Source organism: Ovis canadensis, chromosome 2, assembly GCF_042477335.2.
Source record: "Ovis canadensis isolate MfBH-ARS-UI-01 breed Bighorn chromosome 2, ARS-UI_OviCan_v2, whole genome shotgun sequence".
Taxonomy (NCBI): Eukaryota; Metazoa; Chordata; class Mammalia; order Artiodactyla; family Bovidae; genus Ovis; species Ovis canadensis.
Window position 1 is genome coordinate 53,705,881 of NC_091246.1, and position 25,828 is coordinate 53,731,708.

The 25,828-nt window shown below is 38.5% G+C and overlaps 1 protein-coding gene across 3 annotated transcripts in view; it reads right to left on the reverse strand.

Moving 5' to 3' along the window:
* UNC13B (unc-13 homolog B) overlaps nucleotides 1-25,828 on the reverse strand; it is a 227,442-nt gene that overhangs the window by 110,082 nt on the left and 91,532 nt on the right. For all 3 annotated transcript variants that reach the window (XM_069576256.1, XM_069576259.1, XM_069576257.1), the window contains exon 7: nucleotides 23,401-23,458. In XM_069576256.1, the coding sequence (XP_069432357.1) occupies nucleotides 23,401-23,458 (58 nt within the window). The remainder of the gene's footprint in view (nucleotides 1-23,400; nucleotides 23,459-25,828) is intronic.

A 25,828-nucleotide genomic window follows, 5' to 3' on the forward strand; every position in this document is an offset into this window, starting at 1 on the left:
CAAGTTTCCTTTCCACCCCTCAAAACCACTAAAACATCACACTAGCCAACAGAACTATTACTGTGGAGAATTAGATTTTACTAGGCATTGTTGTTCAGTCGCTCAGTCATGTCTGACTTTTTGCAACCCCATGGACTGCAGCAGGCCAGGCTTCCCTGTCCTTCACCATCTCCCAGAGCTTGCTCAAACTCATGAACTTATGTCCATTGAGTCAGTGATGCCATCCAACTAACTCATTCTCTGTCATCCCCTTCTCCTCCTGCCTTCAATCTTTTCCAGCATCAGGGTCTTTTCCAATGAGTCAGTTCTTCACATCAGGTGGCCAAAGTATTGGAGCTTCATGAGTCCTTCCAATAGATACTCAGGGTTGATTTTGTTTAGGATTGACTAATTTGATCTTGCAGTCCAAGGGACTCTTAAGAGTCTTCTCCAACATCACAGTTCAAAAGCATCAGTTCTTTGGTGTTCAGCCTTCTTTATGGTCCAACACTCATACCCATGCATGACTACTGGAAAAACCGTATCTTTGACTGTATGAACCTTTGTTGGTAAAGCAATGTCTCTGCTGTACTAGGCATAAGAACCAAGAAAAGGAGGACTGAAGGGTTCCAGGAAACCAAAATTATACATGCAAAGGCCCATTCGGTAAACTGAGGATAGTTCTAGCATGTCTGAATGAGACTCTGCAGGGTTATGAAAGAACCTGAACAAAGTGAGTCTTAAGTATTAATACATGTATGTTTAAAAATTTAGTAATGTTACTAGTTTAGAATTATTTGGAGGGTAATAGAGAGCTATTACAGCTTTTGAGCAGGGGAGAGACAGGATCAGATTTCTCATTTTAGAAAGAGAATGGTGGTACAGTGTGGCCAGAGGTTGGTACAGCAGGTAGACAGGGAGGCTGGTAAGGAGGCTATTGCACTGACCTGACAAAGGCTTGAACTAGGGAAATAGCAGAGGGAGTGGAGAGAAGTAGATACATTTATAAGATATGCTGGAGGTAAAGTCAATAGGGTTTAATAGGTAACTGAATGTGGAGAGTGGAGAAAATAAAGCCTAAATAATATTGCCCAGGTTTTTATCTTGAGTTACTGGGTGGATATGACATCATTCATTAAAAGAAATACAAAAGAGAGGAAGGTTGAAAGATGATGAATTCAGTGTTAGATACATTTATTGGCTCTGTAGTATCTATGAGACACCTCAAATGAGTATGAATGATAGACAGCTGGATATGTGAGAAAAGAGATGTGGAACAAAAGACTTGGATGTTTTCAGAGCACAAGATCCCATGAGTTACAGGAACTTTTCTTTGTCCCTTGTTATATCTATAGTGCCTAAACAGTGTCTGGCACAAAGCAGAAGCTCCACAAATATTTGTAACTGAATAGATAAAATTAAAATATAAGTAAATAAAACAATGAGGTAGAGAGGATAGGACAAGAAAAAAACTGTATATAGGAGAAGAGGGAATCTATGGAATAGACACATTTTTTAAAAAAACATAAAAAAAAACAAAGAACTGACAATACAGTGTTGGTGAGGCTGTGGAGCAACCAAAACTCTCACATGTGGCTGGCAAGAATGCCAAGTGGTAGGCCACCCTGGAAAATAATCTGGGCATTTCTTATGAAGTTATACACACACCATGCAACCCAGCAATATTCTTCCTATATATTTACCCAAGAAAAATAAAAAATCCTATATACAAATGTTTACAGCTGCTTAATTCATATTCACTAAAAACTGGAAACAAGTGTCCTTCAACTGATGAATAAATAAACCACAGTACACCCATACAGCAGAATACTACTCAGGAATAAAAAGGAATAAACTAATGACACGCATAAATGAATTCCAAATGCATTACAATAAGTGAAACAAGCCAGACCCAAAGCTACACACTATATAATTCCACTTAAATAACTTTCTGGAAAAGGCAAAACTATAGAGACAGAAAACAGATTAGTGGTTGTCACGGGCCAAGAAGGGGAGAGACTGACTGTAAAGAGGTTAAGGGAATTTTTAGGGTTGATGGAACTGCTCTATACCTTGACTGTGGTTATGGTTACATAACTGTATGTGTTTGAAAAAACTCATAAGATTGTACACTAAAAGGGAGAATTTTATTATATGTGAATTATACATTAATAAATCTGAATTTTAAAAAAAGGAAGAGTCCACAAAGGAGCCTGCAAAAAAGCTGGAAAGGAAGAAAACCATGACAATGAGGTCCCTGAAGTCAGGAAAACAAGTTTTCAAGAAAGGAGTGAGTGGTTAACAAGTAGCAGTGCTAAAGAGTGATCAAAATAAAACTGAGAATGTGCTACTGAATTTAGAAACAAAAAAGTCACAGTAATTTTAATGACAGAAATTTTAATGAGTGAAAGCTAGAGTATAGATTGTTCAGAAGCAAATGGAAACACAAGTAGTGGAATAAAAAGACATCAAGAGATTCCACAATTCATGCGTAAAATGTGCAACATGAGCAAGGCTGAGGGTACCACTTATCAAAGGACATTCGAGACGAAGCAAAGTGAGAAAAGACACTGGCCACACGTGTTACAGAAAAACCTTCAAGTATGGTAAAAGCTTATTAGAAAACCAGTAACATCCTCATGTTGGGCATTCACACATCAAATGAGTATCAAACTGACAATTTTAATGAACAGGCTAATGTTTCCCACCTCCCTAGAGCTTCGAATGTCTTCAAGTTCACATACTTGACAAATGAATAACCAATTACCCTCTAGCTCAGTGTTGCCTGAGGTGGCTCAGAGGTTAAAGCATCTGCCTCCAATGCGGGAGACCTGGGTTCGATCCCTGGGTCGGGAAGATCCCCTGGAGAAGGAAATGGTAACCCACTCCAGTATTCTTGCTTGGAGAATCCCATGGATGGAGAAGCCTGGTAGGCTACAGTCCACGGGGTCGCAAAGAGTCGGACACGACTCAGCGACATCCATTCACATTCATAAGAGTAAGGCAGACTAGAAAACTAGAGCCTCCACTGTCAGCGACAGTTTATTTAAAATGTTATGAGCTCTCTTCATATATATTAGCATACCAAGTATATACATCAAGTCCAAAACCACAGAACTCTGGTTCTGGTTCATTTCAAAGCCAACACTTCAAAACTATTCCTAAAATTCCTTTCTATTTTTATCTCCCATGTCCAATCTGCCAACAAGCTTAGTAATTAAGTTCATTGAAGTCTCCTTCCAACTGTCCCTTCCTGATAGGTTTCACTCTTCTTATCGAAGAACTTGTTATCTCATGCTTGAATTATTACAGATTTTGATTGGACTAAGGTCTGTCTAGTCAGCACTATGGTTTTTCCAGTAGTCATGTATAGATGTGAGAGTTGGACTATAAAGAAAGCTAAGCACAGAAGAACTGATGCTTTTGAACTGTGGTGTTGGAGAAGACTCCTGAGAGTCCCTTGGACTGCAAGGAGATCCAACCAGTCCATCCTAAAGGAAATCAGTCCTGGGTGTTCATTGGAAGGACTGAGGTTGAAGCTGAAACTCCAATATTTTGGCCACCTGATGTGAAGAGCTGACTCATTTGAAAAGACCCTGATGTTGGGAAAGATTGAAGGCAGGAGGAGAAGGGGACGACAGAGGATGAGATGGTTAGATGGCATCACCAACTCAATGGACATGAGTTTGGGTAAACTTCGGGAGTTAGTGATGGACAGGGAGGCCTGGAGTGCTGCAGTTCATGGGTTTGCAAAGAGTCGGACACGACTGAGCGACTGAACTGAACTGAAGACCTTCTAAGGCTTTCCTGTGTCTCAGATGGTAAGGAATCCGCCTGCAATGTGGGAGTCCTGGGTTCAGTCCCTGGGTTGAGAAGATCCCTTGGGGAAGGGCATGATAACCCATTCCAGTCTTCTTGCCTGGAGAATCCCCATGGACAGAGGAGCCTGGCAGGCTATAGTCCATGGGATCACAAAGAGTCAGACAGGACTGAGCGACTAAGCACAGCACAGCAGCAAGACCTTCTAATCCCTGTTCCATTCAATCTATTCAGCAGACTGAATCTAGATTAATTTTCCTAAATCTAGCTTCTAATCACTTCATTATCCTTTCAACAATATACAAGTCTTTACAAATAAGTATATTTATCTTCCTGGCTCTGGTATCAAATAAATATGAAACCCCATTGTTAACCAGTCCCCCAAAACAAAGTTTTTGTTACTGGCAAACAGATTGTCAAAGTTCCTATGCTTGCTGTACTCAGGAGATAGAAAAAGGAATGAGTCCAATTTCCCTGACCCATCCCCTAACTTCTGAGGCTGGACTATCCTTCACTTCTACTCCTTGTTGGTATAATGAAAATGATTTGAGCCTGGAATCAAATAAACCTAGGTTCAAAGCCATCGCTTACTAGTTGTGTAACCTTAGGCTGGTTAACTTCTCTATACTTCTATTTGTCATTCATAAAGAGTGAAGAGTAATACTACTCAGATTTGCAGAAATATTGAAAATCACATATGTAGCATTTTACTACCATGAGCTAGACAAATGGTAATTATTCAGTAAATATTCCCTATCCTCTTGTATATAGTTGGAACCCATCCTTAAGTTCTACTTAAACAACTCTCTTTGAACAATGCTCAATGACTTCAGTACAGTGTCTTTGTTAAACAACTCTCCTTAAACAATGCTCAATGACTTTAGTACAGTGTCTCTGTTAATAATCAAAATAAAAACCATCTGTTTATCTCTTAAAAAGTTAAACATACACCAACCCATATGATCCAACCGTTCCACTCCTAGGTATTTAACAAGAGAAATGAAAACACATGATCATGTGGATGTTCATATTAATTATAATAGCTGGAAACAATCCAAATGTCTATCAACACCTGAATGGATAAATAAAATGTATATACTCATGTAATAGAAGACTACTCAATAAAAAGAAACAAATTACTGATACACTGGACAAAATGGAACAATCTCAAATTCTTCAGCTGAGTGAAGGAAGCTAGACACAAAGGACTACATGTTATATGTTTCCATTTCACATAAAACTCTAGGAAATCAAATTTAATCTATAGCGATAAAAAAGCCTATCAGTGGTTGCCTGGAGCCAGGGGTGGGGAGAAGGATGAACTGCAAAGAGCATAAGGAACTGTTTAGAGATAATGGAAATGTTCTGTATTTTGACTGTGGTGGTAGTTTCACTGGTATATACATCTGTCAAAAGCAATCAAACTCTACACTTCAAATGGGTGACTCTTTTGCATGTACATTATATCTCAACAAAGTTGATTTTTTTAAGAACACTTGCTTTAGAATGTGACGTATTTTACTGCTTGCCTTCCTCCAGTGAATCCCACCTCTAGCCTAGGTTTAAGTTCTTGAGAGCAAGATCCAATCTTATATTCCCTTTATATTCCTCCCAATGCTCAGCACAGAAATCCTGTACTGAAGGAGATAACAAGTGAATAAAATCAAGTTCTGCTTAATCTTAGAAAGCGCTGTCTTTAAATTTTAAGAATTACTTGAGACTCTTGTTTAAAATGCAGATTCCTAGTCCATATTCCCATAAATTCTAATTTAAAATGCCTGAGTGGCATGGGAACCTGCATTGGTTGTTGTAACTGCCTTTTCAATAAGCAACTTGGACTCTAATGCCAAGTGATTCTTGAATAACAATTTGAAAAACACGGCTACAGAATCTCCTATATGAAAAACACCAGTCTCCAGGCTGAGCACTCCAGCACAGTGCTCCTGTGCTGAAGGATGGAGGAAGCAGCCAGATAAGCTCTCCCTTGGGCTTGAAGACCAGTTCACTGTGATCACACAGGTAGCTGAAAAAATTCTACCAAGTCCAGGACCAAATAACTGGTTCCATTAATTTTAATAATTAAAAATGAATCCTCTTACCAGAAGGCAAAGCTTCTGCACTTATTCCTGTTGACTATGCTATAACATACTCACAAGCTGCTTCTGCCTACTTCATCCTGTTTCTAGTGGAAAGTGTAAGAAATCAGAAATACATTAAAGAAAATAAGGTCTATAATTACCCAACAAAACACCTCTGGACAACTATTATATCACCAATGAATAGTCCAGTGCTGGTCAATTTTTCTATGACAGTGAAATGACAAGAGATTTGAGTCCTAGACTTCAAGTGGACAGCCATCTGTCTAGAACAGCAATGACAGGACTCACCTATCAATTACTAAATTGTAGTAATTACTAGGTAGCTCACAAAGAACAATGAAGTCAAACATGAGAAATTCCTCTCTCGAGACAGTAGACTAGATGAATACCACAGAGCTTCTCTTTTCATGGAAAAACAGTAAAGAATCTATAATTAAGAAAAGTATCGAATACTTTGAACCTAACATAGGCAAATAACAAAAAGAAACTATTGACCAAACTTCCTTGTGAATATAGATATAAAAATCCAAAATAAAATATAAGCAAATTAAACACAGCATTATATTAAAAGAATACTTTTTTAAAAAAAAGAATGTTTTTTTACCATAATCAAGTAGAGAATGTTGAAGGAAGGCAAAATGATTAACAGAAATTGACTAGTACATTCATCGCTATTTGTAAGTCAAAGGAAAATACCCTTGAATTACTGGATAGATATTATTAAGGGCTTCCCAGGTGGCTCAATGGTAAAGAATCCTCCTGCAATGCAGGAGACAAAGAGACATAGGTTCATTTCCTGGGTCAGGAAGATTCCCTGTAGAAGGAAATGGTAACCCACTCCAGTATTCTTGCCTGGGAAATGACAGAGGAGTTCATGGGGTCAACAAGAGTCAGATGTGACTTACTGACTAAACAACAACTACTAAGGTATTCTTGGTTTAAGTTTTTTTTAAAGGTTATTTTGATGTGGACCATTTTTAAAGTTTTTACTGAATTTGTTAGAATACTGCTTCTGTTTTGGTTTTTTGGTCCCAGGGCATATCGGGCTTTAGCTCCCCAACCAGGGATCAAACCCACTGCCCCTGCATTGGAAGGTAACCACTGGACCTCCAGGGAGTCCCAATTAAGGCATTCTGAAACGTTCAACATCCATTCATATTCACAGTTAATGTGAAAACTACTGGGGAATAAAATGCACAGAAGTACACAAATGATAAGTGTAGTGCTCAGTGAACATGTGAACACACTCAAGTAACCACCACACAGATCAAGAAACAGTATTAGCAGCACCCCAGCAGATCTCTTCCTACCTCTTTTCAGTCACTCAACTAGCCTTTGAACCAGCTGATGCCCATCGCACTTTTCCCAGAGAGCCAACTGCTACTTCTCTCACTTCCTCCAAGTCTTTACGCAAAAGTCATTTCACTGTGGCTTATATACTTAACCGCCTTATTTAAAATTATAATTCCATTTCAGTTCTAGCATTCCCAATTGCTTTTCACCAACTACTCTTTTATTGGTCCACTCTCTAACATCCTATATTATTTCCTTATTGAGTATGTTTATTATCTATATCCTGCCACCCAGGATCTTTGTCTGTTTTGCTTCCTGATATGTCCTAAGCACATAGAAAAGAACCTAGAATGTGCCGAAAAATGTCTGTAGAAAAAAAGGATTGAGGGATACAAGCAGACAGGAGAGGGGAGGGTGAAAGGGCAGTATGGCTGGATGTAAGAAAAGGAGTATAAACAACAGGGTTTATAAACAGGTACAATCTTTCTAGCAAATAATCTGGCAGTATCTAACAAAATTTCAAATGTGCATATTCCTTAACTCAGCGATTCCACTTAATAGAAACACATTAATTCAACTGATATATATTGAGCAAAGGTACTGGGGATATACAGATAAGCGTTTTCCCTACTCATGAAATTTATGACCTAGAGATAAAAATAAATATTAAGCAAATAATCACAGTTCCAAGTAAGTTATAAAGGAAAGGTAAATACACAGAGGTTCATAAAAGAATATATAGTAGGGGAGGGGAGATCCATGTGCACATTCAGAGAATTGAGGAAGTTATGATCATAAATTCAAAATAATAAAATAAACTTTCTGTTTTATGATGTATGTGTTATATATGTTATATATGTAAATGGGGTTACCTGGTGGCTCAGCTGGTTATATTCTACAATTAGATTATAACATATAAACGTTGTAATTGTAGAATATAACATAAAATACATTTATTTATATATATAACATTATATATATATATATATATAACCTCATAAAACAAAAGCTTATTTTACTTATATTCCATAATTAGGTGTTTTTTTTCTTTTTACTGCATCAAGCAAAATGCTCACACCACAACCACCACCACCATCTGATTGTTTCATTCTCCTGCGTTAAGTCTTTAAAGGCTCCCCATTGTCTTCAAGATAAAAATATAAACAGCTTGCTGTGACATTCAAACTCTTCCTGACAGGAGCATTCTGTGCCTCTCTGGCCTCTTCTCTGACCCCTTCCTTACTCTATCTCCTGCCTTCAAGCCATTCAGAATATAGTATACTTAAGGGATGTTTTTTCTTAACTATTAGTATGTTTTATTTATTTATTTATTTATTTAGGCTGCACTGGGTCTTCAGAGCGGTGTGAGGCATCTCAACTGTGAAGGCTTCTCTGGTTGCGGAGTGTGGGCTCAGTAGTTGTGGCACAGGGGCTCAGCTGCACCATGGCATGTGGGATCTTCCTGGACAAGGGATCGAACCTGTGTCCCCTGCATTGGCAACTGGATTTTAAGTGATGCTTTTTCATCTTGATATCCTAATACCATAAACTCTTTCCTCCTTTCCTTGACTGACTCCTACTCATCTTTCAAAACTCAGTTTATTTTGGAGTTTTGTGGGGTGTGGGGAATGGATAGCTACAACACAGAATAGTAGGGAGTGAAATTATTCTGTATGATACTATTAGGATATATGTGTCATTACATATTTGTCAAAACCCATACAATATGTAGCGATGTAATGCACAACATGAAAAATATAATTAACACTGCTGCTGCTGCTGCTAAGTCGCTTCAGCCATGTTCAATTATGTGTTACCCCGTAGACTGCAGCCCACCAGGCTCCTCCGTCCTTGGGATTCTCCAGGCAAGAACACTGGAGTGGGTTGCCATTTCCTTCTCCAATGCATAAAAGTGAAAAGTGAAAGTGAAGTCGCTCAGTCATGTCTGACTCTTCACAACCCCATGGACTACAGCCTACCAGGCTCCTCCATCCATAGGAGTTTCCAGGCAAGAGTACTGGAATGGGTTGCCATTGCCTTTTCCATAAGTAACACTACTGTATGTCATATATGAAAGTGGTTAACAGTAAATCCTGAGTTCTCCTCACAAAAAACTTTTTTTAACTTTGTATTTATACAAAATGATATTCACCAATCTTATGGTGATAATCATTTCATGATGTATGTAAATCAAATCATTATACTGTACACCTTAAACTTACACAGTACTGTATGTCAATTTTATCTTAAAACTGGAAGAAAAAAAAAAAGGAATAATCCCATCGAATATACAACCCAAAGGGTGAATCATAATGAAACATATGGACTTTGGTTGATCTTAAACTTTTTTTTTTCAATTTAGATATTTCCTCTAGGAAGATATTCCTAACCATCCCAAATGTGGATTAAGTTTTCTTTCTCTATACTCCCCTACCATTTACATATCACATGGTACTAGTTACCTGTTTCCTCCTCTCTGGACTTGGGTTCACTAAGATCAAGGACCTTCCATTTCTATACCGTCTGGTGCCTAGCATGATTCTTCACATGAGGAAGAGGTGCCCAATAACTGTTAGTGTAATGAACAATTCTATCAATTGTTGATATCTACCATAATTCTGTCAATCATGTTTTATCAATCAAATTCATTTCTTACCACTTTTACCAATAAAATCTATAATAAAAAGCCATAAGATGACCATGCTTTTATGGGAATAACAGTTATGCAATTAACATATAACAGCTAATTTATGCCCAGATTAGGCACTTAGATGTTTTAATCAAATAAAACTTTGATACACTAACCTGACATTTTTAACCTGCATAATTGTCTAACACAGCAATTGAACAGAAATGATAATAAGTTGATGTACTGACTGCAATTAGCCACATCAAATTTTTTCTGGAAGATGGCAGTTTAGAAATAAATAAGCGAGTCAGAAGGCTGCAATTAACATTATTTTTATCAGCCAAACCATATTGTTATAGTCTGTCTCTTTTCTTTGTTAGTTTGCCAACACCTATAATTAGCATCAGTATCAACTGCTTCCACCAATATCACATGTACAATGTAAAACTCATCACCCACTCTTACTGACAGAAGTCCTAGGCCCACTGTGCTGCCCTACTACTAAAATAAGACTCCCTACACTCTAAGAGTCTGTAACTAGCATATTTCCCTGTCTGAGAGTCCTAGTCCTGAACTAGATGTACCAGAAGCTATGGACTGATCCTTTACTCCCACTACCCAGAACAGACGACATGCCAGCCAGGAAGAGGTTCCTCAGCTAGGACTGAGGGAATAGAGTGGGCTCTGTTTTGAATTTCCCCTTCATAATTTTCATTTATCCTACTATGAATATCTTAGTACGATATATCAGTACATTCCAATTAGCTTCTTCAAAAGTCATCTCTAAACTCATCTCTTCTGGAAAGTCTTCCTGAACAAACTACATGTCATTCTTAACCATTTGCTTCTTTGCCTCCTTAATATTTCCCTCTCTATTTTCAAGGTATCACTATTCCTCAGATAAAGTGGTAAGTAGTGGAAGAAAAATGGCAAAGAATGGATATGAGCTAGACTTCAGCTTCCTGGGATCTGAGAAATAAGAAGGGGGTAAGGGAAACTGATGAGGTGGGAGAATCTGCAGAATAGAGGCCAGGTGCGAATGCAGTCCTGCTTTCCTGCAGGGCATGTAGTCCTCGATAAATAAGTGAAAGTAAGTGATGGCTCAGCGGGTAAAGACTCCACCTGCAATGCAGGAGACACAGAAGATCCCTGGGTCAGGGAGATCCCCTGGTGGAGGAAATGGCAAACCACTCCAGTATGCTTGCCTGGAAAATCCCATGGACGGAGGAGCCTGGAAGGCTACAGTGCAAAGGGTTGCAAAGAGTTGGACACGTCTGAGCACACATGCTAATGGCCTCTAATCAGTGACCCAAGCTTGCTCTCAGGCTTCCCTGGAGGCTCAGACAAAAAAGAAACTGCCTGCAAAGCAGGAGACCAGGGTTCGATCCCTAGATTGGGAAGATCCCCTGAAGAAGGGAACTGCCACCCACTCTAGTATTCTTGCCTGGGATATCCCATGGACAGAGGAGCCTGGCAGGCTACAGACCATAGGGTCCCAAGGAACTGGATACCACTAAGCACTAACACTTTCACTTTTCTGCTTCCACTGTTCACAGAAATACATCTTTAGTTATAGCCACCAATGTTTCTTTAGTATAATTGATTTACAATGAAATATTAGTTTCAGCTGTACAGCAAAGTGAATCAGTTATACATATATCCACTCTTTTTTTCCAGACTCTTTTCCCATATAGGTCATTACAAAGTACTGAGTAGAGTTCCCTGTACTACATAGCCAGTTCTTATCAGCTGTCTACTTTTTATATAGTAGTGTGTACGTGTCAATTCCAAATTTGTCCCTGCCCCTCATATCCCCTGGTAACCATAAGTTTGTTTTCTACATCCATGACTGTATTAACACTTCTATTTTGCGAGTAAGTTCATTAGTACAGTGTAAATCTAGTCTTGCTTGTGGTAGCTAGAGAAATGGAACTAATAACAGAATTGGCAGTATCTGCCCAGACTTCTGCGTTTGGCTGAGTCTTGCTTGGGAATTATACCATCATCTATACAGTAATAGGCAGTAATCTAATCTTCCAGGTGAGGAATATCTGGTTACACATATATAATAGCCTATTTCCCTGCCTCTCCAAACATGTAGAATATTAAAAATAAGAGAAATCACAGCATGGCACTGGACAGTTTCAGATGAAGACCAAGAATCAGACAATGTAAGAGGAACATTTGAGTGTGGTACAGACAAGGGATATAGTACGTCAAGCCTGATGATTTAAGCGTAGTGGGAAGCACTAATACCTCATGCTTCTTAAGGATCAGTAATATCAGCATGATGGATCACCAGGAAATATAACACTAACAGTTGAAAAGGGAAAAAAAGGAAAGACATTTTTATGTAAACATGTCACTTCTGGGCATGTTGGTAAAAGAAACCCTTTTGAAGTCATTGTGATCAAATAAGATGTCATAAATTGGTAGGCAAATTGCATTGCTGATGATGCCTCTGAATGTTGGTCACTGTTTTTCATACATGTGACTAACACCCAACTGCTCTGAACTGACTCATTCTTTAAGAAAAATTTTAAACAATATGTTGAGTTATGTGCTATTTTGCTAATTTAAAAGACTGATTCATACTCAGGAGATTTCAGTATAGGATCTGATAAGGCACTATTTATAGGCAACACTGTAACAAAAGCAGTGAAACAAACCTTTCATAGACAATCAGAGAAAATCTCTTTGAAACATCAATGGCGGGCCTGTATCTCAAAGTTTCAAGCTTGCATAGAGGTCATATTCCATATTAAAAAACAGACCCCCAAATTTATTTCAACCATAGTAATTTATTACGAGAGACCTCAGAGATGTAACCAACAGAAGAGACAACTTTAGGAGCTACTTAAAACTCTCAATCAAGGAACCACTAGTATTGTTTAGCTAAACATTGTCAATTCCAACAACCAGCATCATTCAACCATCAACCAACAACCATCATTCAATTAAGTCTCAAATACAAACTAAAAAAATAAATCTACAATGGCCTACCTCTATAGTGTCAGGGCTGGGACCATTTTCTAATAAATATTTATTAGCTTTTAAATTATCATGAAATAAATGCATTTGGAGAAAATTTAGAAAGTATAAGTGAAAGTGAAGTCGCTTAAGTCGTGTCGACTCTTTGCGACCCGTGGACTGTAGCCCACCAAGCTCCTCCGTCCATGGGATTCTCCAGGCAAGAATACTGGAGTGGGTTGCCATTTCCTTATCTAGGGGATCTTCACGACCCAGGGATCGAATCCAGGTCTCCCACATTGCAGGCAGACGCTTTAACCTCTGCACCACCAGGGAAGCCCAGGGAAAGTATAAAGAAGGATAAAGAAAAAATATTACTCACAATTCTACCACTGAGAGACACTATTAAAACTATTTCCTAGGTTTTGTCCCTATGCTTATGAGTAATTTGTATTTCAGATAACTGGGATCCTACTACTTCATCAGTTTAGGATCCTGCTTTTCTAAAAACTTATTCACATAAATGTTTCCTGCATTAAAAAAAATTACTTACAAACATATTATTCCATTATATGAAACTTGCCACAATTACCCATTCTTCCAGTAATTTTGCAATTTTTCCCCGTTTTAACTAAAACCTATTCATATGTTTCTTTGCATCTCAAGTTATTTTCCCTGAATGATTCCTAGAAGTGAAATTACTGAGTTAGAAAGGTTGTACTAATTTACACACCCTGACAGAATATATGAGTACTCATCTCATCAAGTCCTTGCCAGATGCTGATTCACTTTTGATTCATTTCTCAGTTGCAGCCAGTGATACTGTCATTGATAATACAGTGGGTGGGCAAAGCAGACATGTAAAAACTGAATATAGCAGAAAGCTGTAGAACTTAGTAATCACTTGGTGTGGCAACACAGTGTGCTACTGCATTCCTCGACAAGACACAGGTATAAACATCCTTACTGAAGACTAAAGTTTGAATACCTTGATTTCTAAATACAATCCCCCACTAAAAGAAGCCAGGGCTCACTGAAGAAATGACCTATTCTATAACTGAAGCAGGAAAGGACAAGGTGAGCCTGGAACAGCTTATATCAGGAAAGGAAGGAAATGGTAAAATAAATAAATAAATAATGGGGTCACATCAAAAGGACAAAGGTCTGAGTTAAGGGGACTGTGACAGGCCAAATTTGGGACAATTTGAGCAAAGAGAATGACAGAAGTGAATTCATAAGTCCATAGTGATAGTCGTAAAACAGGACGGTAAGAGAGGAGGGAAAGCTTTACAGAACACCGACAGTTACTCAATGTAAATGAATGATAGAATTAGGAAACCAACATTTTGCGACCACCGATGTAATAATAAATTTAGGCCATAATCATAATAGATTCTAAAATTAATGGATGACATGGAAGCAACCTAGATGTCCATCAGCAGATGAATGGATAAGAAAGCTGTGGTACATATACACAATGGAGTATTACTCAGCCATTAAAAAGAATACATTTGTATCAGTTCTAATGAGGTGGATGAAACTGGAGCCTATTATACAGAGTGAAGTAAGCCAGGAGGAAAACACCAATACAGTGTACTAACGCATATATATGGAATTTAGAAAGACAGTGACGCTAACCCTGTATGTAAGAGAGCAAAAGAGACACAGATGTATAGAACAGTCTTTTGGACTCTGTGGGAGAGGGAGAGGGTGGGATGATTTGGGAGAATGGCACTGAAACATGTATAATATCACATAAGAAACGAATTGCCAGTCCAGGTTCAATGCAGGATACAGGATGCTTGGGGCTGGTGCACTGGGATGACCCAGAGGGATGGTATGGAGAGGGAGGTGGGAGGGGGGTTCAGGATGGGGAACACGTGTACACCTGTGGCGGATTCATGTTGATGTATGGCAAAACCAATACAATATTGTAACGTAAAATAATAATAATTAAAAATATGAATGGTTAAAAAATAAATAAAATAAAATTAATGGATGAAGAAGAAATAGGTTAAATACACACAGTCTCAAAGTACTACATACCTACCCCTAGTACTTTATTTATTAATTACAAAAGGGAAAAAAAATACCTTAGCAGTGGAGAAATCTGGAGAACATCATCTGAACTAATAATTCTGTTTTTTCCAGTAGTCATGTATGGATGTGACAGTTGGACTATGAAGAAAGCTGAGCATAGAAGAATTGATGTTTTTGAACTATGGTGTTGGAGAAGACTCTTGAGAGTCCCTTGGACTGCAAGGAGATCCAACCAGTCCATTCTAAAGGAGATCAGTGGTCATTGGAAAGACTGATGTTGAAGCTGATACTCCAATACTTTGGCCACCTGATGTGAAGAGCTGACTCATTCGAAAAGACCCTGATGCTGGGTAAGATTGAGGGCAGGAGGAGAAGGGGACAACAGAGGATGAGATGGTTAGATGGCATCACTGACTCAGTGGACATGAGTTTGGGTAAACTGCGGGAGTTGCTGATGGACAGGGAGGCCTGGCATGCTGCAGTCCATGGGGTCGCAAAGAGTCGGACACGACTGAGCGACTAAACTAAACTTAACTGAACAATTAACATAAGCATCACAAATAAAGAGACAAACTCACATCAGGTCTGTAGTAACCAGAACTAATTATGAAGAAACAATCAGATCAATCCAAATTTTAGGGAATTCTGAAAGACACTTTAACTGGATCCTTGTCAGCTGTCCAGCAGAATGGCCATGTTGATGTGGAAATAAACAACTTTTGGAGAGAACAATTGTTTCTCCTCTCTGAATTCAAGTGAGGAGAAGTTCTAAGATCCACAAAGACTAGAGGTGCTTGCAGAAGGGAAGCCAGACAGGTCTATGTGGGTGGAAGAACTGCTAATCTGAACCCTGTACCTACCTAAGAAGACAAGAGGACTAAAAAGAGGAAGCAGAGCTGGGAGACAGAGAATAGAAGGAAATTGCCTCGGTTTCTCAGATCAAGAATAAGTGAGCTCCCCGAGAGTCAAATAAATTTTGTGGAATATGGTTGGGCCTGTGTGCATGCTAAGTTGATTAGTCATGTCCAGCTCTTTGCAACCACATGGACTGTAGCCCACCAGACTCCTCTAACCATGCAATTCTCCAGGTAAGAATACTGGAGTGGGTTGCCATGCCCTCCTCCAAGGGATCTTCTCAATGCAGGGATCAAACCCACATCTCTTATGTCTCCTGCATTGGCAGGCAGGTTCTTTACTGCTGGTGGTGACTGGGCCTGAGCTGTCCTGTTACTCTCCCCATTTAAAAGTCTCTATGTGGTAGGATCCCAGCAGCAGCAAGCTAAGTATGACTACTGTTGGCAGAAGTCAGCAGTGTAAGAAAGAGGCTAAACCTAAGCAATCTCTCGCATCCAGGAACTGGACCCTGAAGGGTACAATGAGATAACTTCTGGGGGGTCACAAATGGACCCCAATAAGAGAGCAGGCATTCACCTACCCAAGAGAAGACAGGAAGAATCAAGCAGTAGCAACCCGATAGGCAACAACAACCAACAAAAAGAGGCTCAAGACCTCTTCGAGGAGGACAGATGTTATCGTTCTCAGAAAACACAAATATCTTGAGAATCTTAGTATAAGTCTTACCTGTCCAGGAAAATTGCTCCAAATACTGACAGTGTGAGAATAAGACACTGGAGTGATATGACTGTTCTTGTATGTCTGTGTAACAGCATTCACTGAAATATCCCAGGTCACCTCCAGTACACAGAAAACATTTGAGATTCCTCTTAATCCTGCTCAAGTGGCATCACTGGAACCAGAGTCTCACTTGCTACTTCCAGAGAGCCCAGGATTCCTTCTGCAGCATGTACAACTTGTTGGAGCACAGCAATCTCAGTGAGCATCCACTGGCCTAGACACAGCACCCAGCCATTCCCTTTCCAGGGTCCATTCCCTTTCCAGGGTCCCACTGTTCACTGCTGCTGCTGCTGTTCACTAGTACACCCAGAAAGTAAACATAAGGTCCCAAGATGTCTACTCTGGTCACCTTCTTTCTCTCTCGAGTCGAGCAAGGCTTCTCTTATTCAAGAAAAGGGAGATTAAGGTGAATCTCTACTTCCTCCCATAATATTTGTTCAAAACAGTTTGAACATTCCCCTCAAATCCTAGGCTTTCAGTTACTAAGGTCAGGAACACCATTTCTTCAGTTCTTGCCTTCCATATCTTTCCCTGAAGTAATGGGAACAAGAACTGACAATAACACAGGGGATAAAAGATATGTGGACATAATGTAATAATCCCCATATGACATATCTACATATATCACAGTCACCAAAGGAGAATGACATACCCTAAGATAAAAGTGAACGCAAACTGTTATTACTGAATGTTAAACTCACCATCAGAAAAGTTTGGAAAGAAAACATTGGAAAAAAAATATAGTTCACCTCCAAATTTTTAAAGACATAACTGGGGCCACAGGAACTTTTATATCAAAGATAAGAAAAGGGGTTTCTTTAGAGTAGTAGCCCAGGGATTTCTGAAAATATTTTGTGGACATGTCACAGTGACTACAGAGAACTGACCCTAGCAGAGAAAACAGAAGAGGGACCATCCACATGAAGAACTCTCAGGATTAGGAAGCTACAGTCACATGATATTACAGCTAAGAGTTCCAGAGGTTATTTAGACCAATGTTCCCATTTTATACATCAAGATATTGAAACAGAAAACGGAAAGACTTTCAAAATCACTCAGAGAGACTGGATCCTAGAACAGGATCCAGTTATTCCATTCCTCTTGTTAATAATCTTTAACTATTAAAATTAGTACGTTGCTAAATATTTAGAAAATGAAAGAAATGCAAAAAGGGATTTAAAAAGTCCCCACATGTCAAAGAGAAGTTTGGTTAGTATTTTAGTGTCTCACTAGATATTCTCCCCCTAACTGTACAGATATATTTATAATAAGTATATTAGCCTGCTCAGACTGCCATGACAAAATTCTATAGACTAGGTAGCTTAACAACAGAAACGTATTTTCTCAGTCTCTGGAGGCTGAAAAGTTAGAGATCAGCGTTCTAGCAGAGTTCAGTGAGAACTCTCTTCCCAGCTTATAAATGGCCACCTTCTTGCGATGTATTCTCAGATGGCAGAGGGCACAATTGTCTCTTCTTTTTAAATAGGTAACAGACGTATCAGATTAGGGCTCCGTCTTTATGACTTCATTTAAAGTCATAAATGACTCTCTCAATACAAACACATTGGGAGTTGGGGCATCAATATACGAATTTCAGGGGGACAAAATTCAGCTCTAGCATTCTGCCTCTGGTCCCCCAAAATTCACATCCTTAAAACATGCAAAATGCATTCATTCATTCCAGCATCAATTCTAAAGTCCAAAAACTCATTTAAATATCAACTAAATTAGATATGAGTGAGAATTCAGTTATGATTCATCCTGAGGCAAAATTCCTCTCTAGCTGTGAACCTGTGAAACCAAATATGTGCTTCCAAATTACCATGATGAGACAGAAGGATAACCTCACTCCACCAGCAAGAGATAGGAAAGAAGTGACAGGTCTCAAGCTAGTCCAAAACCTAGCAACGCAAATTCCATTAGATCATGAGGCTAGAGAATAATTCTCTTTGGTTCCATGACCCATCCTCCACTGGAGTGGCACTGTCACTCCCACAGCTCTGCAGAAGGGCCCTGGCCCCATAGCTCTCAGTGGTGACCACCCTCTGAAACAAAAGGAAACATCTCTGTCCCCTGGGCCTGTGCTAAGAGTGGCAGCTCTGATATTCTCCAAATCACCTTCCAGGTCACTTTTGCCTTTCCTCAAGTACAGCACATGTTTACAGTCAAATGACTCTATGATTGAGTCTTGAGGAATTCAAGAAATCCAACAGCCTTCCTTCATTCCATCCCTCTTTCTCTGTCCCCTTTCGTTGAAATTGGCAATGTCTCTGCTGGTATAATTCCATCTCTATTCCTGGCTTCTGCTGATGGCTGGTTAAATCCATGAGTCAGACCATGATCTCTTTAGTATTTTCTTCAGAACAAGATTTTTCATTTTTCACAAAATATAGGCTAAGGATAGGCTAAGAATTGCCAAATCTCCAAATTCGAGTTCCTTTTTATTTAATAATTTCATCTTCAATTCAACCCTCTCTTCTGGCATTTTACTATAAGCAATAAGGAAGACCCAAAGCATATCTTCATTATTTAGTTTAGAAATCACCTCTGCTAAACATCCAATTTGATCACTTATAAACTGTACCTTTCACAAAACCTCACACAATTTAGCTAACTTCATTGCCCCAAAGATCACCTTTCCTCCAGTTTCCAATAAACCATACCTCATTTCCATCTGACACTTCTCCAGAACATCCTTTAATATCCATTTCTCCCAAACAGTCCCTGCACAACAACCTTGTTTGCACCTCAAAATTCTTCCAGTCTTTATATCCATTACCCAAACTTCCAAAGCCACTGTCACATTTTTAGGTATTTGTTACTGAAGCACCCCGACTCTCAGTACTAAAACCTATACTAGTCTGCTCAGCTGCCGTAACAAAATACCACAGTCTAGGAGGTCTAAACAACAGAAATTTGTATCCCACAGGTATGAAGTGTAGGAAATTCAAGCTCAAGGTGCCAGCTGATTTGGTTCCTCATGAAAGTTCTCTTTCTTGCCTGCAGATGGCTACCTTCTTGCTCCATTGCCCCAAAGAAATCGCTAAGGTTATCAGCCCTATCAAATCAGAGCCTCATTCTTACATTTTCAATTAACCTTTCTCATCTGCTCACAGGTTCTATCTCCAAATACAGTCACGTAAGGGGCCAGGGCTTCAACATATGAATTTTAGGGGTATGCAATTTGGGGTATATAGCAAAAACTCTTAAATTATATATATATAAATTATATATACATACCTATGAGTGAAAAAGTTGGCTTAAAGCTCAACATTCAGAAAACAAAGATCATGGCATCTGGTCCCATCACTTCATGGGAAACAGATGGGGAAACAGTGGAAATAGTGTCAGATGTTATTTTTCTGGGCTCCAAAATCACTGCAGATGGTGACTGCAGCCACGAAATTAAAAGATGCTTACTCCTTGGAAGGAAAGTTATGACCAACCTAGATAGCATATTGAAAAGCAGAGACATTACTTTGCCAACAAAGGTCCGTCTAGTCAAGGCCATGGTTTTTCCAGTGGTCATGTATGGATGTGAGAGTTGGACTGTGAAGAAGGCTGAGCGCTGAAGAACTGATGCCTCTGAACTGCGATGTTGGAGAAGACTCTTGAGAGTCCCTTGGACTGCAAGGAGATCCAACCAGTCCATTCTGAAGGAGATCAGTCCTGGGTGTTCACTGGAAGGACTGATGGCAATACTTTGGCCACCTCATGTGAAGAGTTGACTCATTGGAAAAGACTCTGATGCTGGGAGGGATTGGGGGCAGGAGGAGAAGGGGACGACAGAGGATAAGATGGCTGGTCGGCATCACCGACTCGATGGACATGAGTTTGAGTGAACTCTGGGAGTTGGTGATGGACAGGGAGGCCTGGCGTGCTGTGATTCATGGGGTTGCAGAGTCAGACACGATTGAGCAACTGAACTGAACTGAACTGATGTATATGCATATGCACATACAGAGAGTAAGAGTTTTGTATATTTTAATTTAGTTTCATGAAAATTTCCCTATTATTCAAAGCATAATATTCAAATCTTATGACTACTGTATTTACTGTTGCTTATTAACTCATTTTCAAATTTTGCTATTTAAAGATTTTGAAATGAACATCTTTCTATACAAATCATTGTCAGTTTCTTGATTATTTAGAACAAATTTCTAGAAATTCAACTGCTGAGTCAAAAGTTATGGATTTTTAAAGCCTCTTGGTACATATTATCAAATGGCTTCCCACAAACCTATACTAGTATATACTGCCATCTGCAGTAGATATTATAATTAGAATAAAAATATTTTTCTAACTGAAAAAAAGTCAGTGTCATAAATGACTAAAAAGGCAAGTTTTTTATTAAAGGAGATTAAAGATTCAGGACAACTGAGTAAAAATGTGCGATTTTGATTAAATTATATGCTGGTGCAAGGCAGGCCTATGAAAACACTTGGGGGACAACTGGGGAATTCTTAATATTAACTATATATATTATTAATATATATAATCAATGTTAAATCTCTTGATTCTAATAATGGTATTTTGGTTATACAAAGTGTTCTCTTAGGAGACACATGCTGATGTGTCATAAAGTTTGATGCTTATATTCAAATGATTCCAGAAAACACACATGTATATTTTTATGTAATCAGTCGGGAGGAAGAGAAGTAAATTTGGTAAAATGTTAATCACTGAATCTAGTAAAAGGTAAATAGGTATTCAATGTACTGTTTTCTCAACCTTCCTATAAGTTTAAAATTTTTCCAAATAAAAATATATTAGAGAGTAGTCAAAAGACAGGGATAAGCTATGCATGTAAAATAAACTAGGCTTCCCTGGTGGCTCAGACAGTAAGGAATCCACCTGCAATGCAGGAGACCTGGGTTCAATCCCTGGGTTGGAAAGATCCCCTGGAGAAGGGAACAGATACCCACTCCAGTATTCTGGCCTGAAGAATTCCACAGACAGAGGAGCCTGGCAGGCTACAGTCCATGGGGTCACAAAGAGTCAGACACCACTGAGCGACTTTTCACTTTACTTCACATAAAACAAATTAGCTGGTAAACATATTAAAAAAGTAAGAGAATTCATAAATGCTGATTATTTATATTCTCTTATTTCCTCCTGCCCTCTAAGCATTTGCTCTTTAATCACTTGAACTGCATTTCATGAAATGGAACCAAGAAGGAATGGAAGAGAAAGCTCAATTATTCCATTTCACTTGCATTAGCCATCTTGGAAAAAGACTTAAAAGATTAAAAACTCAAAATTATCTCATTACAATGAGTTTTGGAAATGACTTACAGACTTTAATTCACAACTTGGTGTTCAATTCAGATTCTTGTCTCCCATGACTCTAAATGCTTGATAAATACTAGTTCCCAAATGGGAAAAATGAAAGTAACAAATCATATGTAAAATAGGTGTTATTTAAATTAAGAAAAAGTACTGACCTCTGCCAGTGGTCTCACTTTTATCAGGAAAGTAAGTAGCCAATAGAATAGAAGACAACCAATGGTTTTATAAACCATGGATAGAGGTTCTTCTTCTCAGAAACAGTGTGAAGCAGTATAACATGGTGGCTAAATGCATGGGCTATAGAGTTAGACTATAGAGTTAGACTGTTTGAGTATTTACTTCACCACTTACTAGCTATGTGATCTGTGGCAAATAACTCAATCTCAGTTTCCTCATCTTAAAAATGATGAAAACAGTAAAATCTATGTCGTAGGGTTGCTGTGAAGATTAAATAAGTTACTACATTTTAGCTCTTACAGCAGCATCTGGCATACTATAAAACCTCAAAATATGTTAGCTGCTATGGTTCTTATTATTAGTAGCATTACTACAATAACTACTACCACTATTACCAGGACTATCAACCTGCCATTGGTAAGATTTTGGCAGTGATTCAGAAACACTACAGCAACACAAAAGAAACAAAACACAGACATGGCCACCCCGACGCGTTAAAAAAGTGAAAGGGAACCAATTTCAAGTCAATCCTTTGGTGTCTCCTCAAACTATTCTGAGAGAAACTGAAAAGATACCAATATACCAACAATGTACAGTTCATTTCAAAAAGGAATTTGTGTGGTCTGGATAAGTTAACCTCAAAGGAAATAACAAATTCTCTCACTCAGTTAATCATTTATCAAACTTTACTGAGGCTTACTGAGTTCCTTTATTGAGGCTTACCTGAGTTCCTTCCAGGTGGCACTAGTAGGTAAAGAACCTGCCTACCAGTGCAGGAAATACAAGAGACATGGGTTCGATCCCTGGGTAGGGAAGATCCCCTGGAGGAGGAAATGGCAACCCACTCCTATATTCTTGCCTGGAGAATTCCACGGACAGAGGATTCTGGTGGGCTACAGTCCATGGGGTCACAAAGAGTCAGACACAATTGAAGCAACTGAGCCCACACACACACATGTTATCAGGTGTTGAGCCAGATGCTAGGAATACAAATTTTGGCCTTTAAAATATTTTGCATTCTTGTCAAATAAATATATATATATATATTATAACATATGATGGCTATATATATACAAGACACAATGGGAGCAGAGGAAAGAACTAAACTAGACTGGGGAGAAGAAGGAAACAGCACAAAGAGTTTCCAGAGGTGGAAACTCTTAAAGGGCAATAACAGATAAATGGGGACAGAGCGGGAAAAATCATTCCTCCAGGGGTAAAAGCTGGTAAACAGAGGAAAAAAAGCCTCACTGCCCTACCTATAGCCACACAAAACCAAAAGATCTCTTCTTAAAGGTAACGAGGAGATAGCCATTGGGAGGATGGGCCTGAATAAGGTGTATTTCTGGAATATCTTCTGTTTATACACACCATATCTCTCCAACCGCCCCAACTCAAAATAAGCCACATTTGGAGAACTGACAGAAAGCTGTGATTAAGAAGCGATTCAGAGACAAGTTTCTCACTTACAACACTGGGCGGCAGCAGTAGGCAATTGCTTCCTCTGGCTTTCTTCTTGACTAGAATACTAGAGGAAGAAAGGAGAAAAAACAAAACAAAACATAGTAAGAGGCCCAAGTAAAGAGGAAGCGGGGGTGGGGGGAAACATAGCTACCTATAAAAAGGTTTAGCATTTGACTGGAGTCAGATTTCTTATCAAACAGAAACAGATCATCCTGCTGTTGATTTTCCTGTGTGATCATCACATACAGGCCAGACTATCAGATACGGCATTGGCCCAGTGTGACAAGCTAAACCAGGAGAGCAGAAAGTCGGCTCTGATCAAGGTCAGCTGGGCATCATTCTAGCTCTGCCAGGCAGTGGTGGAAGGCTTTAGTCTTAGAAGTTTTAGAGGACTTAGAAAACTCAGATAATGTATATAGATTTCCCCATCTGGGTGGTGGAACTGAAAACCTCTCTGAGATCTGAATTTTCTCCATCTTTAGAAAGAAAAAAAAAAAGTGGTTCTTCCCTCACAAGATCCCGTGGGAAGTGAAATCACTTACATAAGCATGCAATACAACATCTGGTATTTACTAGAGTCTCCTTCCCAGTTATACTCTAACCTCCCCAACACAATTCACCACTATCACCACCAAAAAAACAGACCACTGAAGCCATAAAAAGAAAGATCTGTAAAAGGAAGCCAAATTAAGTTCATGTATTGAAGATGGGCAAGATTTAGAAAGGCAAAACAAAAAAGCATAAACAAATTAACACAGGTACAGAGAGTCTGGAAGGTAAAATGGGTTTGGTTCAGAGCCCACTGGAGAAATGGAAAAATGTAAGTCCACATGGTTCAGCAATTTATAAAGGTAAGTTGGGAATGTGAGTTTTCATCCTGACTCTGCCATTTCTTAATAAATTATAGATTCTGGGCAAGACAGAGCTTCTCAAACACTGAAGGTGTCATCCATTCAACAGATATTTCTTGAGTGCCTATTATGTGTAAGGCATTGTTCCAGGCACTGGGGGAATAAAAATCACGGTAAGGAGTTTAGACATTACTCTAGTCTGTTGAGAAGCTGTGTGAAGTTTTAAACACCAGTGGGATATGACTTGATTACACTTTAAAAATCACTCTGGCTGCTGTGTGAGAAGAACTGTAGGGAAATACAGGGAAATAAGACTAGTTACTGGAATTATTCAGATGAAAGTTGATTAGTGGCTTGCATATGAATGTTAGTGATGAAGGGCATGTCAAGTGGTTGGATACAAAACACAAAACACTTTTCGTATATAAACATACTTTTCTATATAAAGTACTTTACAAGCAACAAACTACAATACGAATACCAGAGGCAGACAATGTTATTACTACCTCCATTACAGTAAGGAGCAGAAGTCAAGCGCAGTTCAAACAATATAATAGTATTAGTAAAACTGTCAATCATAAAAAATTCAAAACTTCCTAGAGGCCAAGCAACCCACTCCAAAGTAACAAAAGGACCTGATTATAATAACTAGTATAAATAATGATGATTTTTATAGACAGGTATAACAGTGAGGAAATCATAAAACTTTAAGCATTAGACTAGAAGAATTCAGACTTAATAGATGAAGCAGATATTTCCAGAAGACATGTTTAATGAATCTCTTTAAGGTCCAGCAGAAAGCTAAAGACCACCTATAATCTAATTAATAATATTAAGAGATCTAAGGAAAAAATATCCATAATATTTACCTACAGAAAATGTAAGTATTATAAGTAAGGAAAATTAAAGGCCAATCTCATTTATGAAAATGGATGCAAAAATCCTAGATTATCAAACCAAATCATATGTCGCTTATTTGTCATATATGTCTTTAATATTTCCATGTGAATGTTATGTATATGTATGCATATGTAAGAATGCTGACATATAAATAATGTAGCATGACCAAAAGGACTTTAAAGGATACTTCAATATCACCACATGAAGAGATTCAAGGAGAAAAACTATATGATCTACCAATGCAGAAAAAAATCTTGATAAAATCCCTTACTTTTTCATGATAAAATACCTCAGAAAATCAGAAGGAAAATAAGATTTTCCTTAATCTGATAAAGGGTATCCATCAAAATCTACAGCAAATATCATACTTCAAGACTCATGAAGTATTCTCTTTACAGTCAGGAAAAAGACAAAGCTTCCCCACTTTCTCTATTAAAAATTACACAGAATGTTTTACACAATGACATTTTTAAAATAAGAGGTCATCAAAAGAAGGAATGTCTGAAAAAATATCACAGTCAAGAGCAGGCTAGGAGACATGACACTTAAACGTAATACAGTGTTCTGTATGGGATAACGGTACTGAAAAACAACGAGAGAAAAGTCTTTAAAAGTTTTTCAAAAACTAAGGATTTTAGTGATTAATAAAATAAAATATAAAATATTAACTTTTAGTTAATAAT